At 43.2% G+C, this 17,509-nt stretch overlaps 1 protein-coding gene across 5 annotated transcripts in view; it reads left to right on the top strand.

Annotated features, from left to right (window-relative positions):
• Positions 1-423: 423 nt before the first annotated feature.
• LOC105569634 (hepatocyte nuclear factor 4-gamma) overlaps positions 424-17,509 on the top strand; it is a 38,656-nt gene continuing 21,570 nt past the window's right edge. Inside the window, exons 1-2 of one of the 5 annotated variants that reach the window (XM_012026260.1) lie at positions 10,470-10,552; positions 10,633-10,770. Coding sequence is in view for 4 of the 5 variants with exons in the window: in XM_012026256.1 (XP_011881646.1) it covers positions 654-747 (94 nt within the window). In the remaining variant the exon portion in view is untranslated. Of the gene's footprint in view, positions 748-10,094; positions 10,553-10,632; positions 10,771-15,112; positions 15,614-17,509 lie in introns of those variants that run through there. The other 4 variants (XM_012026256.1, XM_012026258.1, XM_012026257.1 and 1 more) reach the window with 4 other exon arrangements.

Here is a 17,509-nt window from a genome sequence, read left to right as displayed (position 1 = left end):
GATAGGCAGAAAGAAACAGAGCAATCCAATTCGTACAACGGTGCAATCGTTGCGATCGAAAGTGCCCTATCGATTCCAAGAGTCATCTTCCAAATTTAAGTGTTATCGCGATTTGCGCCTCTTCGAAATCCCACTCGTCCGGGATCGAATTAATCTGATCGCGCGCCGATCGATCGATACCGCCGGGCGGCCGCGCGCTAAAGCGCCCGAGGCGCGCTTGAATCACGCTCCGACTCGCTGCTGCCGTCCCATCCCTCCCGCTCTCGCGTCCGCTCGTTTTCTAATCTCGCCGAAAGCGCGGCGATTAAACGACAGCCCGCAGATAGGGCGGAGACGCGGTCGCGCCGCGGTAATGCGCCGTGATATTTCCGAAATAGCCGCGCCGGTGAGTGAGCGGCACGTGAAGCGAGGCGCGAGGCCACGGCCCAACCCCCTTGCGCACGCGTCACGCGTTCGCGCCTGACTTCAGGCGGGACGGCGGCGCATCGGCGGGCGGTGCGCGACTCAGCGCGGCGAACGGTTTCCGGTTCCGAGGACGGTGTTCCGTTCCGTCGAGATCCCGCGAGCGCGCGGCCTTCGTGTCGATCTATAACGGCGTCCTTGACAGTTGATGGTGCAGCCGGGTGAGCGGCGGGGGCGAGCCCGACCTTGACATGGAGGCTCACGACATCCAGGAACTGGTGGCCGCCAAGGACAGCGTCATCGTCAGGGGCGGACATCCGCCGCTCTGCTCTCCCTCGAACGGTGGTGAGTACAAACCTCCACACGAAGCGATCTACGCGAGTTGGCCGGCGGCCAATTTTTCCGCCACTCCTAGATATCTTAAGACGGATAGCGGCATCTCACTTATCGCCTCCGCGCTTATCACCGAGAATATACGTGGACGCATTACGCGCGTGTAACCGTTTTAAAAACCAGCTTTAGAAATTGACGGCACTATGTGCGGCGAACCTATTAAGTCTTGTGTCCGCGATCCAAGAGCTGTGTCCAAGTTCCGAGAAATGTGTAGCCAATCAACTTGTAGCTATTCCGTGGAGTCCTGTGTCCGCGATGCCAGAACTTGAGCCAACGTGGACACATACCTTTAAAGATGCAACTTGATTGGCTACACATTCCTCGGAACTGTAACTTGGACACAGTTCTTGGATCGTGGACACAAGACTTAACCCCAGTTAGAAATTACTCATCGATCGATGTCGAAACGATGTCGGATTGACATCGTTTCGACATCGATTGACGAGCCATGTCTCGCCCCCCTAGTAGCACAGTGCATTGGCTAAACGTTGGCCCAACACAACCAAATATTGGGCCAATGTTTAACCAATGTTTGTTCAATGCACTGTGCTACTAGGGCTGGGACTGCTAATTATCTCCAAGCGCGTCTAATCTCTAGACGAGACGAGAACCGGTCTCGGCCGCATTTGCGCGCTGGGTACGCGTCCAAAATACGTATCTTTTCGATCAACTCGAGAGCGTGTACCCCCGCGAGTTTTGCGGCAACGATTTGGCAAACTCCTCGCGTATCGCCTCGTTGCATTGCCGCAAATAGCTCATTGCGAAGGACGACCGCTCGGAGGGAAAAAAGAGGTCGGCGTGCGCGCGCAAAAATCGGGAAGCCGGAGGAGGAGCGCGCGTCCATTACGCAATCGGTTGCAGACACGCACGTTCTGTGCCGGTGACCGTTGCACAAAAATTCACGCGGGATGAACAAGCCGCGCTCGAGATAAGGTCGCGACGGCCATGCCGCGGCCGCAGATAACCCAGGGACCCCGGGCTGCGCAGTACCAAAATGGCGGCCGGTCTCGTAATCGATTGCGATGCGTGAGTCGTCGGCACCTTAACAAAAAAAAAAAGAGAGAAAATCTTAATGATCTGTTGACACAAGCCTCGGAAAAGTCGACGCTAAGTAAAATGAACAAAGATTCAGGATTTATGATTAACGACGAGGACCTCGGAATGGCTAATTCAATCGATTATATCGCAATGTAACACATAAATTGCTGGTATCTTTAAAAATAAATCCCAACGATCTGTTTGCAGTCTCGGAAAAGTCGACGCTAAGTAAAATGAATAAAGATTCAGGATATATGATTAACGACGAGGACCTCGGAATGGCTAATTCAATCGATTATATCGTAATATAACGCGTAAATTATCAGCGTCTTAAAAACAATCCCAATCGATCTGTTTGCAGTCTCGGAAATGTTGACGCTGAATGAAACAAGTGAAGATTCAGAGATCATCATTAATGGTGAATATTGTGTCTCGAAATTGCGATCGTTTGGATAATCGATTACGTCCGCGTGAATTGCCGGTATTTTTAGAAAGAAAGATAATTACCAGCATTGATTGACAATAATATCCTAGTAGCACAGTGCATTGGCTAAACATCGGTTAAACGCTGATACAATGTTGGTTATATTACCCTCACGGAAAAAGTTTCCGGAGCCAATGCTATTACTGAGGGGGAAACCGCTTTGAACATTGTAGTGTATAGATTTGCGGCATTACTGGGCATTACTTGGTATTTTTTGGGCATTAGTTTGGGCATTAGGTCTTGCTGGGACATTATAAAGATAAAATAAATTTAAGACTAGACGCGTTAGACGATCGAAACGTTTGACTTCTAAATAGATTTCTGTATATTAAACTTCTTTTTTTAATTCACATCTAACATCCTGCGTTCGGCTTTTATTGCCTATTCTTCGTAATGTTTTATCCAAAATATTCTAGAAGCAAGTCGCAGATTATTTCTCGATCGAGAGATTCGCGAAATGGCGAGACGGGGCGTCGTTTTGTAATCTATATTGCATACATTCTGAAGAAATCACTACAGGATGTTTGTTCGTTCATCAATAGGCACGACGTGAAGTAAAAAAGATCGCATTTGCACGCGCAGCAGTCTCTATTAAGTGTTATTTTATAACACTTGATATCATTTCCGGGAATGAATTCATATGCACGAGACTATTTACACCCGACCGTTAGGGTTTTTCTTTTGCATTGCTTTGTTACAATTACCGGCAATATAAATTCTTTATGCGCAAATATCGTCCGTGAGTCGAGAAAGCGAGCAAGTAATCTTATCGCGATCGTGTAAACAGGTCTGGAAACCTGTGCTTTCCTAGGATCGACCTGCAGTTAAAAACGGCATAGATTTTTCGCGGATAATATGATAAAAAATAATTATTTATCTCCGATCAATTTTACAATCTTTTCCGTTTCGAGAAGGAAAGCTTTTTTTTTCGCGAACTCTACGACGAAATAATCTTCGTGATTTTTGGGACCGAGCTCGCGCAAGGAACGCAAAGTGCGTCGCGAACAATATTTTATTTCGCTCTGAATTTGTGATAATTGCACCGAGCCCCTCAATTGAGTAACGGTAATTAATCGACGGCGCATGCTGGCCGAAGCACGTGGCATCCGCGCGTGGTTATTTCCATGATCCGCGCGACGGGAGCGAGTATCACGTACGAAGGAGCGTGTTTACGTGAGATAACGCCTAAAGAAATAGGGAAATATGAAGAAACGCTCGTCGCGCGCTCGCGCCTCGCCAACACATGCGCGTTTCTTTTTCTTTCCACGTCCTCCTTTAATCGTGCTCATCGTAGACAAACGGTATTCTCGCGAACGATCCTTTTTTTCCCTGCGCCTATCATAATGGTTGACTCAGCATTTTTATCCGCGAACGCTAGTGCCGGCAGAAACGTTTCGAAACCGAGGCGAAGCTGCGCGCCGAACGAAGGCTAGTGTGTACGTGTGTGCACAAGCACTTGTCTTTTCGAAGAAGAAAAAAATCCCACTTCACACCTGAGGGCCCTCGGGCCTGTATGACTTGTTAGACACCCGGGGGATGAGGGCGATCCGGACCACGGTATACTTGCCAGACAATTGTTCTCTTCTCTTTTATTGTACTAAGTAATCATTTGGAAATCGTTTGGAGAAAGTTTTGTACGAGCCTCATAACAGTAAAGACTTAGCTCTCGATTTTTAATAAATTGACTCCGATAAATTCTTTTGACCGCCGAAACATCTTGAATTATTTTCAACTCGTGAACTCAGTCGTCCGTATTCTGAATTCTCTTTTATCGCTAAAAGTGCCGCTAAAATTGGTGTTGGATTCTTGTTGGCTGAAAGGATCTTTTATGGGCGCTTTTATCGATAAGAGAGGATTCAGAATATGGCGTATGTTTGACGCAATGACTACATCTAGTTGGTTACAAGTTACTTGAAAAGGACTTTGAAATGGGTCGAAACGTTGCAAATTAAATTCCAATGAAATTCGCCAGTTCAAGGTGCATTTTAAAATTCTCTCCGCGTATAAGTATTCTGTTTTTATTTGGAGAAATTTGGAAACGCATTTTCGTAATTTAGAAAAGAGAAAGAAAACCATTGTCTACGAAATGTATTGAGGTGATCCGGTGGCCATGGACGGGGCGGATTTCGCTTGTCAGTGAATCGCGACACGTTTTGACTGCATGACAAATCGAAGGTTGCATCCTCGGCGTGTCGTATCGGCGACGGCTGTAATAACGTTATAAGCAAACCGCGCCGCGAAGGGGTCAGCTGATAACCCGCAGTAAAGAGGAAAGAGCTCGGGTTTTACGACGGTCGCCGAGATCGGCCAACCCCGGGCGATTTGGCGTGCTCTAATCACACCTATCTAACGATAGACGAAAGAAACTGCCGATATTGCGCGAGACGCGTATCGCGAGCGGAGACTTTTTCATTTTTACCGTTACCCGGTATATTAATCGTCTACCAACGCGTCGAAGACGCGTAAAATGCGTGGTTTAGTATTTATCGATAACCGGTGCCACTAACGCGTCCCATTGTACAGGATGTCTGAAAAGGCAAACCCTCAGAATATTCTTTTTGCTGGGGCATTATAAAGATAAAATAAGATAATAAGATAAAGTAATGCTCACTGGGCATTAGTGGGCATTGGTGTACAAGATTTTGGTCAGCGGTTTCCCCCTCGGTCAATCTTCTTTAATTCGATAGAGGAGAATAAGAATTATTGGCTTCGTTTTGATACTGTCTCATTTTTATACCAAATGAGGTTGTGAGAAATATAAATGCCTCCAGAATACTTTTTGTTTCGGTGACAGAAATATTCCTTTCTCCATGATAAATATGATTGGCGCTGTATCGATCCTATTTTATGATACATTGAAGTGTAATAGCCTCGGTAATAGCATTCGATCCGGAAATTTTTTTCTATGGATGCATTATTTAGAGGAAGAAGAGTCTCCTCGCGAGATAACACCCCCCTGAAAATGTAGAGTAAATTTTTAAATCGAATGATTTTATGACAGACTAAATTTTTATTTCCAGACATCGCGTACTCGAGAGAAATTTTGTTAAAAGTAGGTAAATTAATTATGACATTTACGGTTTCTCTGGGTCATTTTATATAATTGTATACATTAATAACGTATAAAATTTGGGTAACATCTCGTGTCAAAGATAATTTATGTATGAGGTAACGAGTATGGGCAAAAATTCCATTTATTTGTTGTCATATTGAATATACGGTTTTTTTTTCTGATATCTCGCGAAATAAATCGAAATCTGTGTAGACCTTGCGAATGAATCCTTCGATTATGAATACCTTACATATAAAGCCGTACGTATAATCGTACGCATAAATTTAAAATGAAAAATAACAGTTGCATAACTCATATAGGAATTACTGTCGTATATTTTTCTTGATATTAAAGATTGAGTTGTTTAACGACTATGTATTCGTCCTTGTCGTAATCTAAGTATCTGGATGTAGGAAATGAAAGTGTTTGCGCGCGATAAACATTCGAGAGAGGTTATACAGGGTGGACCGTTTTAGTGTATCGTCCCAAAGTAAATAATCCTCCGGTTGTTTATCTCGGGAAAAATATTACAAGCTCGTACACTGAAAAAAATTTCTGGTTGAATATGGACGAATCAGATAATTCCTTTAGGATTTACCAGAATTCCTGTAATCCTACAGAAATAGGAATTATCTGATTCGTCCATATTCAACCAGAAATTTTTTTCAGGGTAGAAATATCTTGTAAACCATGGATTTTTGATAGTTCTATTTTACACGCAGAATAATTAAGAGAATGAAATGGCGTAAAAGAAGATTTATGCAATTTCGTTCCAAAAAGTCATTTACATCTTATGAAATTACATAATTACGCGTATATTATACAGAAATGGTTACGTATGTCATATTTCTCTCCTGAAATTGAGAAAGTTTTACTTGAGAATCTTTTAGGTTGAAACGCACATTGAAATAATTCACCCGGTACGTCTGTATATCTGTGTGTACATGTCGCATGACTACAAACGAAACAAACAAACGAGGCGTTTTCGATAAGAGATATTGATTCTATTAAATTAAGAAAAATCAATTGCTATTCCCGTGTAGATTCCCGCTCTCTATTGTTTTCAGAAGTTTCTTATTTTTCCGTCTCTGCTTATTAAAGATAAGCGCTGGAGCTGATAAAAAAACACGCGTGCTATCGCCGCGTGTTAGATTAGACCATTATCGCCAGATTACGAGTACTTCCCTCGAATGCGAAGTTTCGAACGCTCGTTGACACGCGTCTCTAAACTGCAAAGGATGTAGAGAACGAACTCCAAATGTTGGCCACGTGCTCCAAAAATATCGATAACAACGCATTGATTTCGAGTTACGAAACTAAAGTGGGAGCACAAATCTTGTGCACGTCGCAAAACTGCTTCGAAGATTTTCGAAATTATACAAATTTGCGTACTCGAATGACAAGTTAAAATTGATATAATTATACGAATCTCTGTACAACGTATTAACATTATAAGCCGCCAGCAATCTAAGGGCTGTGGACTGCCAGAAACTAAAAAACTTAGGACATGAAATGACTCAGGACTTTTCGACTTACCTTTTGTCAAGGAATAAAATCATATCACTGGTGGGCGTGGGCCACCTTGCGTACTGGTTGCTCTGCAATTTTTATATAAATATGTTTTAAAATATGCCCCTAAAGAACTTCGAGAAATACAATCTTCATGCGAGAAAACAATGTCTTTTCTCAACACTAAACTTAAAGTATGTACTTTTATCCATAATGGTACGTAATCTCTGATATAGTGTTTGCTAAACACAGTGCATTAGTGCGTTATAAATGTGAGATTGATTAATTTTTTGTTGTTGTCAATTAATTATTTCTTACCGTTCACGCTGTATTGCAAAGTGTAGCAGATCCGATACAAAAATAGCGACGGCTTCGCTGGAAAGGCTTATCTGTTTTCCTCCGTTTCGTAATAGTGCATATACGCGTGCATGTGTGTACCGCTACTTCATAATACATAATAATTTTTTTACAATCTATTGATCGGAATCAGCCATCTTTAATCACATAATCGATCGATGATGAATTTGCATGCGAGCACAGCACACACTCGACACGTGCTCGCATCTAATTCTAACGAAAGCGCTTTAATGTCCTTCGCGCGTCGCTCAAAAAACAAATATGCAAAGCGCCGTGACACTGCTTAGAAACACATACGTATATGAAATCATGGGTTACGCACATACCGTGTCTCGCAGTTACCGACATATATTTCGACAACAACTTCCTTCGGTATTTTGCGAGGGGTAAACCGCTGACCAACATCATGCGCAGTCTTATTCATTAATGCCTGAACCTGCATTTTTCTCATCAGTTTTTCTCATCTATACAAATCACCGAGTTTCAGGCTGTATGTGCGCACTACCGCAGACTTCTATAGAAGCTGTGTGAACTACAGCCTGAAACTCACTGATGGGAATAAAGATTATGAAAATGTAAATCCTAGTAAAATTGAGATCCAGACATTGATAACTAAGACTGTACATCAATGGCTACTAATTCATTAAAATCCGACAGTAATGTCAGTTGGCATTACGTTATCTTATATTATATTATCTTATTTTATCTTGTTTTCTTTTTAAATACCTTATAACGCTCCAGCAAGGCTAAGTAACACTAATGGCCATAAAATGCCTACTCTCTAAAAATAAATTAGTGGATTATTACTGAAAACAGTGAATAGTCACTGATTGGCGGTTACAAGTGCACCACCGAAAATCTCAATGGTATATTTATTCACCGCTTTCAGTGACGACTGATTGATTTTTACAAAGTAGTAATGTCACAAATATGTGCACCACAATACCCTTAGCGGTTTACCCCTCGGTATTTTGAGTCTATTGTCCGGCAAAGATAAAGAAGTGGCTCGTTATCTGCCGTGATGTCTCTTATCATTTAATTTTTCCTTGCTAAGAAGTGAGAGATCTTCCTTGAAAGACGTAAAGGAATCCACAGAATCGGAGAAACTGCAGAGGGCTTTCGCGACGATTAAAAAGTTGAATTGTGCATTTGCGTTAAAAATATTTCTGCCGGATGCGTCATGTGTTCGACACGTTGCATGCGCGATAGTGAAAAAGAAAAAGGTACCGCGAAGGTTAAAGAGACTTATTGACCTCTCGTAGCTTCCGAGAACAGATGCTCGCGGATATTATGCAGTGTTATGCATATAACGCTGATTATTATACCTGACATTATTTTCGCTTAATGGAAAACGCATCGCGATTTGCGGTCTCGGACACGTTTCGTCGCGGGAACACGAGCGCATGACGTCAGTCTGTTCGGCAAAGTACAACGGGGGTTAATCCGTAGGACGTGACAAATCGCCACGAAAGTTAGGATTTGCGTGTAACGTGACGTCACCGCTATTTTCCCCGCACGATCTGCTGTCTATCACAGTTTTAATCGGCGCACCCTGAAGCGCAGTTGGTGCACGACGTTAGGTCACCCCGACATATCGTTGCGGACACTTATCTTACACGGGCTGCCCCCGAATACAGATGAACGCAACTCACCGATACCATTTTTACAGCAGTTGTTATCGCGAAACGTTGTAATAATTAAAACTTGTACCGCTCTCGTGAAAAAAGGGAGCGTATTAAATAATCGTCATTGCGCACAAATCTTTAGCGAGAAAGATCTCTTTGAAATAGCCACGTTTAAATGGGGCTTTATTTGGCTAAGTGTTTTGCGGATCTATCGGGTGGAGGGGAGGGGAGGGAGGGGGGACACGGAAGAAATTGATAAAATGATATCTCGCTTCGGAGAAATACTTATAAAACTCGCAAGAACCGACAAAGAGACATTGAGAAATGAAATATTGTTTTGTCGCAAAGGGGAAACTGGTATGACAGGTGTACCGTGGCAAAAAATCATGACGAGCACTTACTTCTTCGACCTGGTTGCGGCAGACGCCATTCTATCGTACACTGATTGCCATGTTTTTCTCGCATGATCATCATTTACATAATCTTGCGACCGAGCCGTCGTTGTATGAAGTTGATACGCGTCGTTGATGCTTTTTACAGTGTTTGACATTACATATGATAATGTCTTGCACTACAAACGCACGAAAACGCCCGTGTCCTTCAGCGTCAAGTAATTGCGTGCTACAAAGCACTTCTTTCAGCAATTCTCAGATACGTTCCGTTTATGTTGAAAGAATTAAAGGGTCGCGTTGCGTTGGAAATGAAAAAAAAGACATACGTTTTCCTTTAGCTCGAGTAAATTGTGCTTTTGTGTCCCTTCAAATCTTAGTTTGGGCATTAGGCCTTGCTGGGGCATCATAAAGATAAAACAAGACAAAGTAATGCCCACTTGGCTTTAGTGGGCATTGGTGTACAAACTAATGCCAAAAAATACCTAGTAATGCCCAGTAATGCTACAAATCTGTACACCACAATACCCTCGGCGGTTTCCTCCTCGTAAGCGACCCAGTAGAAAAAATAGTATCGTGTGCCCCGTTGGCTTAAGTGTTGAAACAGTTACATTTTGCTATAGTATAACTAGCATGCTCACTCTGTCATTTGTTTCGCTTTGCGTCGATCCCTCCGACATCTTGTTGGTTCAGTCAATGAGAGAAAGATTCGCGAGGCCCAGCGTTAATCATCTCTCCCCCTCCTCGCCCTTTTTCCTTGTAATTGTTTTACAGGAGAACATTCTAACGAACCTGATGCACCGTATGTGCATAAGTGTAACGGCGAGCAGGACAAGATTAGATTATCAGTTCCGAGTCATTCCTCCCCTCCTGTCCCCTCCGTTCCTTCTTTCCCACTGCGAGCACCGTCTACCCCGGCGATCTCTCAAAACGAAAAATTCTATCCCGCACTTTAGTGCGTCCGTCGAGATCAAACCGTCGCGTGCTCCTCCGTGACGCCTTCCCGGAGTTAGACTCCCGATACCGAGCGACGGCACCGGGTCATGTCATACGGCTAGGGGCTAGGATCCGCGTGACGACAGTGCACCGCACATCGTACGCCGATCTGTTTACGAAACGCATGCTGCTCGCGCATCCGCGACGTTTCCTCCGCAATTCGAGAGTGGTTACTCCGCGACGATTGCCACTGCGAAACGCAGGGGAAAAGAGTGCCCCGCGATGAAGCTCGACGACGAGGTATTCTCCTTCAGCATGTTCGAGCAGCCCGACCTAAATTTCGGTACCTGTGAATATTTAGAGACCTGTGAGTACCTTCGTGCTTGTATAATAATAAGACGATTTCTTTGATCGTTAAAAACCTTATGGTTGACGCGTATGTTATAGGTGTGCTGCGCAAATCGAATTAATTATGATACAGTAACATGGAAAAGGGCGGAAAGGGAGATAAAAGTGAAATACTGTATTAAAAACAGACAAAAGACACAGAGAATTGTCGTAGCGTTATGAGTTAACTTACAGGAAGTAAGTGGGTATTATCTTTCATTCGGAAAATGGTTTATCTTTCGTCCAATCAGTTTTGTGTCAATCTGGTATCAATGTAGTAGTGGTAACTCAAACTCTATCAAATAAATTACGAATGTCTCGTTTTTTTTCTCGACTACCGTATCGCGTAATTTACGACGGTATTGACGATCGTAAATAAAACCCCGAAATCCAGTAATCCAAGATTGCTAAATTGAAAAACGAGAAATAAAGCTGAAAGCCGGATATCGCAATAGCGAAAAGCAGAAAATATCATAAGTGAATATTTTTTACATGGAATTTAACGCTTGCAATTCATTCTGTTTTCATAGATTACTTGCATTGACGTAGCATTGTTTTCGCACAGAGCTAAAACAATTCAAGAGAAGGAAAAACAGTCCGATACAGAAAAAATACGCGTCGTCTTGTTAGTCTAAACATGTTTATTCCTTTGGAATTCACGCAAATCTACTTTTCCGATCGTCGGCGGAAAAATAACGAAAGTAACATCGCAGTTCGACTGCTATCCGAGCTGTACTGCAGCAATTGCCGCGGTTTGGAAAACTTGTCAAAAATTCCGTTGAGAAGATGTATCTTAGTCATCTTATCTTATCTTATTTGCACGCGGCGCGAGATACCAAACTTTTTTCTCGCTAACTGTACACATAGACGAATTATCTAACGGCAGATGTAAACTATAATACTATTAATCCCATCATTAACCCTACGGATTTCTCCGTTAAATGCGATTACATTATCATTTGTACGATGTATATTATTAGACTTCTCTGGTCGAAGTTGTATTTTTAACGTATGTATATTATTGCGTCGTTGTTTTTTTAATCGTGCTGGAAAGTGTAACATATATTTATACACTGAGAAAAATTTCCATCGGATAAACCAGTTAAATAGTGTTTTCCATGGTTAATTTTTCCGATTACGTGTTCCTATTAAGTTATGGATACATCCGATAAAATTTATCCGATGAGACGCAGTTACCGATAAAATTTGATTGAAAAACCGTCTACATGTTTCATCGGATATATCCGTTTGTTATTATGTAATAGGATTATCTGTTTATGTTTAATTAAATTTTTCTCAGTGTACTCTCTAAAAGTCAATCAGTGGTTTATTACTGAAAACGGCGAATAGTCACTGATTTACGGTTATAGAGGAAAGTACTCTATTATGAGATAGGATTCTAATGTGAGATAGGTTTTTAATGCCCAAATTCAATCACAAATCTTTTTTTCGCAACGATTACACGATGCAATAATCAATTTTCTACTAAACAGATTTCACTCCAAGGGCAATGAATTCATGGTGGAACCAACAGACGACGCCTATTAATTTAGCAGAAACTCCGCTATCCCATATTAGGAGCCTGTCTCATAATAGGAGACTCTCCTCTAAATATACCACTGCGATCAGTGACTATTTGCTGTTTCCAGCGATAATTCACCGATCGAGTTTTAGAGAGATACGTTTCGAGAAATCCTTCCCCTTTTCCGATTGTCCACGCATCTCGGGCGTGAATGTAAAATCTGCCTTGTCAAACGGTAGGCTAGATGAAACCGATTTCAAATCGACGGGCGCTTATCTGAAAGATATGAAGTTGCGAAAAAAATGGCGCAGGTCACAGCTCGCCGATTATATCACCGCGAAATATTGCCGCGTTTACCGCGCGGTTATCTCGCAATTAATGCCGGAGAAATGAGCCGCGTACAACGCGCGTGATGCGATATGAAAAATCTAAAAATACGCAAGGCAGACATCCAAAGATACCGGCGGCTTTATTGCGCGTATTTCTGTTCTCTCTCGGTACCGGTCGGCCCGCTCGCGGAATTATCGCGGTCGTCGCTCGCCACCCCCGCAGACTTTTCGAACAATGCGACAGCGCCACCGGTGATACCGGGCGCACACAAGCGCGCGCGCTAATAAACATATCCCCCGTGCGTGCGGGCTAGGAGGAGGCGGCGAAGAAGACGGAGGCATGAATCACACTTTCATTAGCTGTCTCATTGTCCGTCGGTGCGGGAACAGGAGCTTTCTGTATTGTGCTTTATCGCAGGGAAACTGACTCACTTCGGTTCTCTCTCCCTCTCTTTCTCCTTCTTCTCGGTTCTCTTTGCGTATGTCCAAGCTTTGTTACACGCGTCCTCCGCGGTCTGTGTTTGCGCGAAAAGCGCGAGCAATCTCAGCAGTCTCTTTGTCACAGCCGTCTGGTAGCTGATAAGGACAGTCGGCCGTGCCGATGGAGGAAAAAAATAATGAACGGCTCTGCGACGCGCTATGCCGATTCCGCGGCCGAGAAAACGCCCGAAGGAGTCGAAATTGAGGGGGGGAACCATTGTTCCTCCGTAAACGACAGTTTTGCCGCGAGCATACATTTGTAACAATTTTTATTCCATTATTTTTATTTATAATATTTTGGAATAGACTCCGGAAAGAGCTGGCGATCATTGCTAAATTCTGGATTTGTTCCATGTTAACATTAATTTCGTCGCGAACCAATCCCAAGATGCTGTCCGCAGGTACATTAGTTTGGGGTCGTGGCCGATATAACGATTTGATCCCTGGCGTAAATCACATGTTAATATTATTGAAATATAATTATTATATTTCAATATGGCGATCGAACGAAAACCAAAATATTGTTGGTTTTCGTTCGATCGCCACATATTAAAATGGATATAGAGGTGTTATGACAGAGTTCCATTTTTCCTCATCTCTTGAATCTGTACGTAATTGTCTTGTGACAAGGTATACGTTGTGATTTACGCCAAGGATCAAATTAATGTTAACGTGGAACAAATCCAGAATTTAGCAATGATTCCAGCAAAGGAAGCCAAATCCCTAACGTATACCTTGTCACAAGAGAATTACATACAGATTTAAGAGATGAGGAAAAATGGAACTCTCACATAACACCTCTCTATATCCATTTCAACATGTGGCGAACGAAAACCAACAATATTTTGTTTGGTTTTGAACCCGAGTCTCCGGATTTGGTTTGGTTTTGAACCCGGGTCTCCGGATTACCAGACCAGCGCACAATCCTTTGCGCCACGATCGCCTACAGAGCGCGGCGCTCTTTCGAAAAATTTTCTTAATTGCTATCTTTCAACGTTTGCATTTTCTTGTGAGCCTTCTGTCGCTATTGCAAGTGATTGATATTAACGAATCGCTGTTAATTGACCGCCCGCACCGAGTAACGACTCGTAAGTCTAATCTACGATGTGATCTCTGCGTCTAGGAATATTCTATTACGTAGTCACTAAATACGTTTAAAAAATTTGTGCAAGGTGATAGATTGTACATTATACATTGTATAATCGCGCACCGTCGATCAATTTTTTAAGCGTTTCGATTGGTTTCTATAAAATAGAATGTTTCTAGATGCGGAAAGCACATTGCAGATTAGGCTTTAACGGTCTCTCTAAAAGTCAATCAGTGGCATTATCACTGAAAACAATTATAAGTATAGCACTGAATTATTCAATGCTATACTGCTATGATAACTGAATAATTCAGTGCTATATTTGTAACTGTGAATCAGTGAATACTCACCGTTTTCCGTGATAATCCACTGATTAACTTTCAGCGAGTTGGAGAACGCGCGGTGTCTATGACAGATCACGGTCTGTGAATGAGATAAATGTGTGTGCGCGCGAGGGGCAATATATTTTCGACAACGCAAATCCCACTTTTCGTATTTTTAGCCCGTTTCGACGGGCTTACGTAGGCACTCGCGCTAAAAAAAAAAAAGAAAGATGCAATTTGCACGTGTCTGAATCTCAGGCATCGGTCCCTAAGACGCGGTGACGTAATGTCATCCGAGCCACCTGGCTCCGCGGTGAATTGTCATAAATAAATAAGCAGCGCAACGAAGACACGCTTTTCCCGCTTGCGTCGTGGTGACAAGGACAGAGAACTTTGCGAATTTGCATTCGCGCGACGAATCGTTTTTCTCATTACGAGAGATCGAGATTCGCTGGATAAACGTGTCGGATAGACGATTGTCAGTACCGTATCGCTCCGATCGGTGTACATTATATTTTACGATTACTCAATTTATTTCATAGATATTTATGTCTCTGGACATTTAAATGCTCAGATCGCCGAAAGATACGAAGGCTGAAGCGTAATCGCCTGAAGATTTTCCCGAAAAAATCGACGAGCTGCGGCGCCGCGTGCTTCCTCGTTCGGAGGGGGGGAGGATCTATGAGCGTCCCTCAAATCCGGAAAGATTCGCGAGGCGCACGATCGCGCGGCTCCGGGTCTCCCACCATCGCGAAACCGCGCTACGGCAAAGCACGACGGCAAAACGTGCGTACGTTTACAGCTGTTTGCCAGTCGTCACCGGACCGCCGCCGTGGTGTCTGGCGAAGGTCATTAACGCCGTCGCGATTGTCGTGTCTCTCTCTCGCCGCCGCTCTCGGTTCCCGTTCGTCACCCCGTAATTTTTCAGCACCGCGTTCAAATCGTCCAGTTTCGAGATGGGGCAATGAAGGAAGACTCCTGTCATCTCGCGTGAGTACGCGCCCCGCGCGTAGAAAGACAGAGAAGACAGAGAGAAAGAGAGAGAGAGAGAGAGAGAGAGAGAGGGGGGAGAGAGAGAGGGAGAAAAGAAAGACAAGGAATGCTCGGTAACGGACGGAAACGGCGAAATTGATCGAGGATTGATCTCTCGATTGATTCGCGAACGGGTGGTCGGCAAGAAAGTAAACACGTCGACAGCGTCGCGCTAGTGATCGAGAGTGGCGATTCATCGAGATCTCGAAGGGGAGCCGCACGGAGACCAACCGGTTGAAAAAGAGAGTCCTCACGATGGGCCTGGCAGGTGCGCTCCTGTTCCTTTTTATTCCCCCCCGTTGCCATGCGTCACATTATCGTATCATTCCTGCGTTGTTACATCTATCTGCGAGTGGAGGATCGTAAGGGGATAAGTATCATTTTCCAATTGCGACAATGTTGGGATTCTACATCAACTCTGTTACGCGCCACTTTCGCTTTATTTCAATAACCGACCCTTCGTGAAACGTTCGTCGCGATTGTATCTTTTTATTTTCGTTTTGCTTTGTACTTTTCACCGAGACAGAAACGGAAAAGAAGATTCTCGTCGGTTGGTAAAACTTAAATTTGAGCAATTTATTGTCCGGACTGATGTTTTTTTTAACAGCCTTTTGTGATTCTCCGCTCTGGTGTTATTGCAGAGTCATCGAATCTTGTCTCGCGATTACGTAACGAGGTTTACTATTTTAACGAAGAAAACGAAATTCATAGGATCCGCAGGATGGGCTGAAAGCCATAGCTGAAATTTATTTAGACATGATAAGGAATGTTTTGTTGTATAACGAGTGGGCTATATGATGAATTGGTGAGTCAATTGTTAGAACTCGTCATAGATAAGACTGTCCATGTTATTCATATTACTCATATTATGCGAAAAGTCACCGCGGACACTTGTTGACTTGATGGACGCGCACCGCAGCTATTACTAACTCGCATTCTTTAATCCTAACAATCAACAATTTTAACGTTACTTAACTTTCGGGTTCGCGAAATGCAAATCAACAATCGCACTGTGCGAAATGAAAGTTGGAAAGTTAAGAACCTGCCTAAGAGAGCATACAAGAATCGGTCAGATTTTCAGCTTGAATGAGTTCAGCGTGAGAAGAGGACATAAAATATTTATACGTACTTAACAAATTTTCCTTTGTTATCAAAGCATGTCGCAGCGAATTCCTCCAGCGTTTAAAGACGCGGCTGGACCACTTTATCTGTCCGTGCTCGCCAATTCCGGTTGTTTATCAGTCGTTACGTAAAAAAACAAAAAATTTCTCGGCGATACGTAGCTCGAAAACTTTCCGGCGACGATTAGAAGCGGCAGCAGCGATCATCCTGAAGGAAGTTTTGCGCGCGTGACGGCCGCTGGCTTGCGTTCGATCTAATTGTGCCATGACCTAAACGTGACTTGCGTTTTCGCGTGACATTCCGCATCCGTGTGTGGCTGCGCACTGCGCGTTGAGGCCCGGTTGCATCGGCGGTCTCTGGATTAATTAAGCCTGGCCCGAGAGTGACTTGCCGTTCCATTTTAGAATGTATCGCCTGCGACATCGGCGGAGAAACAATAATTCAAATATCTTACTAGTCCGGACAGAAGAGAGGGGCTGCGCGTGACGTCGGTTTCGACGCGATTCGTAAATCGCGTATGTAACAAATAATAGAATGAATTAAAATATAGGCTTTCGAGAGTAGGCAATGTAGAAAGCCGGCGTTACGCAAGAAAAACTCTGAATTTACGTAAGCACTGTGCATCTCTTTTTAAATAGAAATTATTTCGAATTATGTCAAGGACACGTGTGGTTTTACAAATCTGTGCGACTAAGTTCAACCGTACGCTGGGAAAAATTTCCATCGGACAAATCAATTAACCGATGAAATTTATCCGACGAAATGCAGTTACCGATGAAACTTGATTGAAAAGCCGATCACATTTTTCATCGGATATGCAATTTAATCGGATATATCCGTTTGTTATTATGTAATTGGATTATCCGATTATATTTAATCGGACGTTTTTCTCAGTGGTGAATATTAATTTTTATTTAAAATTTCTTTTGCGCGCCATTCTTGCGCCGAGAAAAGCGAATTGTTACCTTACGTCCTCCTATTTTCCATAGTGAGTTTTGCTTCGGGCAACATTGCGATCATCTTTAGGCCGTACATCCGGAAA

Source organism: Vollenhovia emeryi, unplaced genomic scaffold (assembly GCF_000949405.1).
Source record: "Vollenhovia emeryi isolate VEMERY1.0 unplaced genomic scaffold, V.emery_V1.0 DF939123.1, whole genome shotgun sequence".
NCBI classification, from domain to species: domain Eukaryota; kingdom Metazoa; phylum Arthropoda; class Insecta; order Hymenoptera; family Formicidae; genus Vollenhovia; species Vollenhovia emeryi.
Note: the sequence above shows the minus strand (reverse complement) of the source record. Positions and strands in the feature narration are given on the sequence as shown.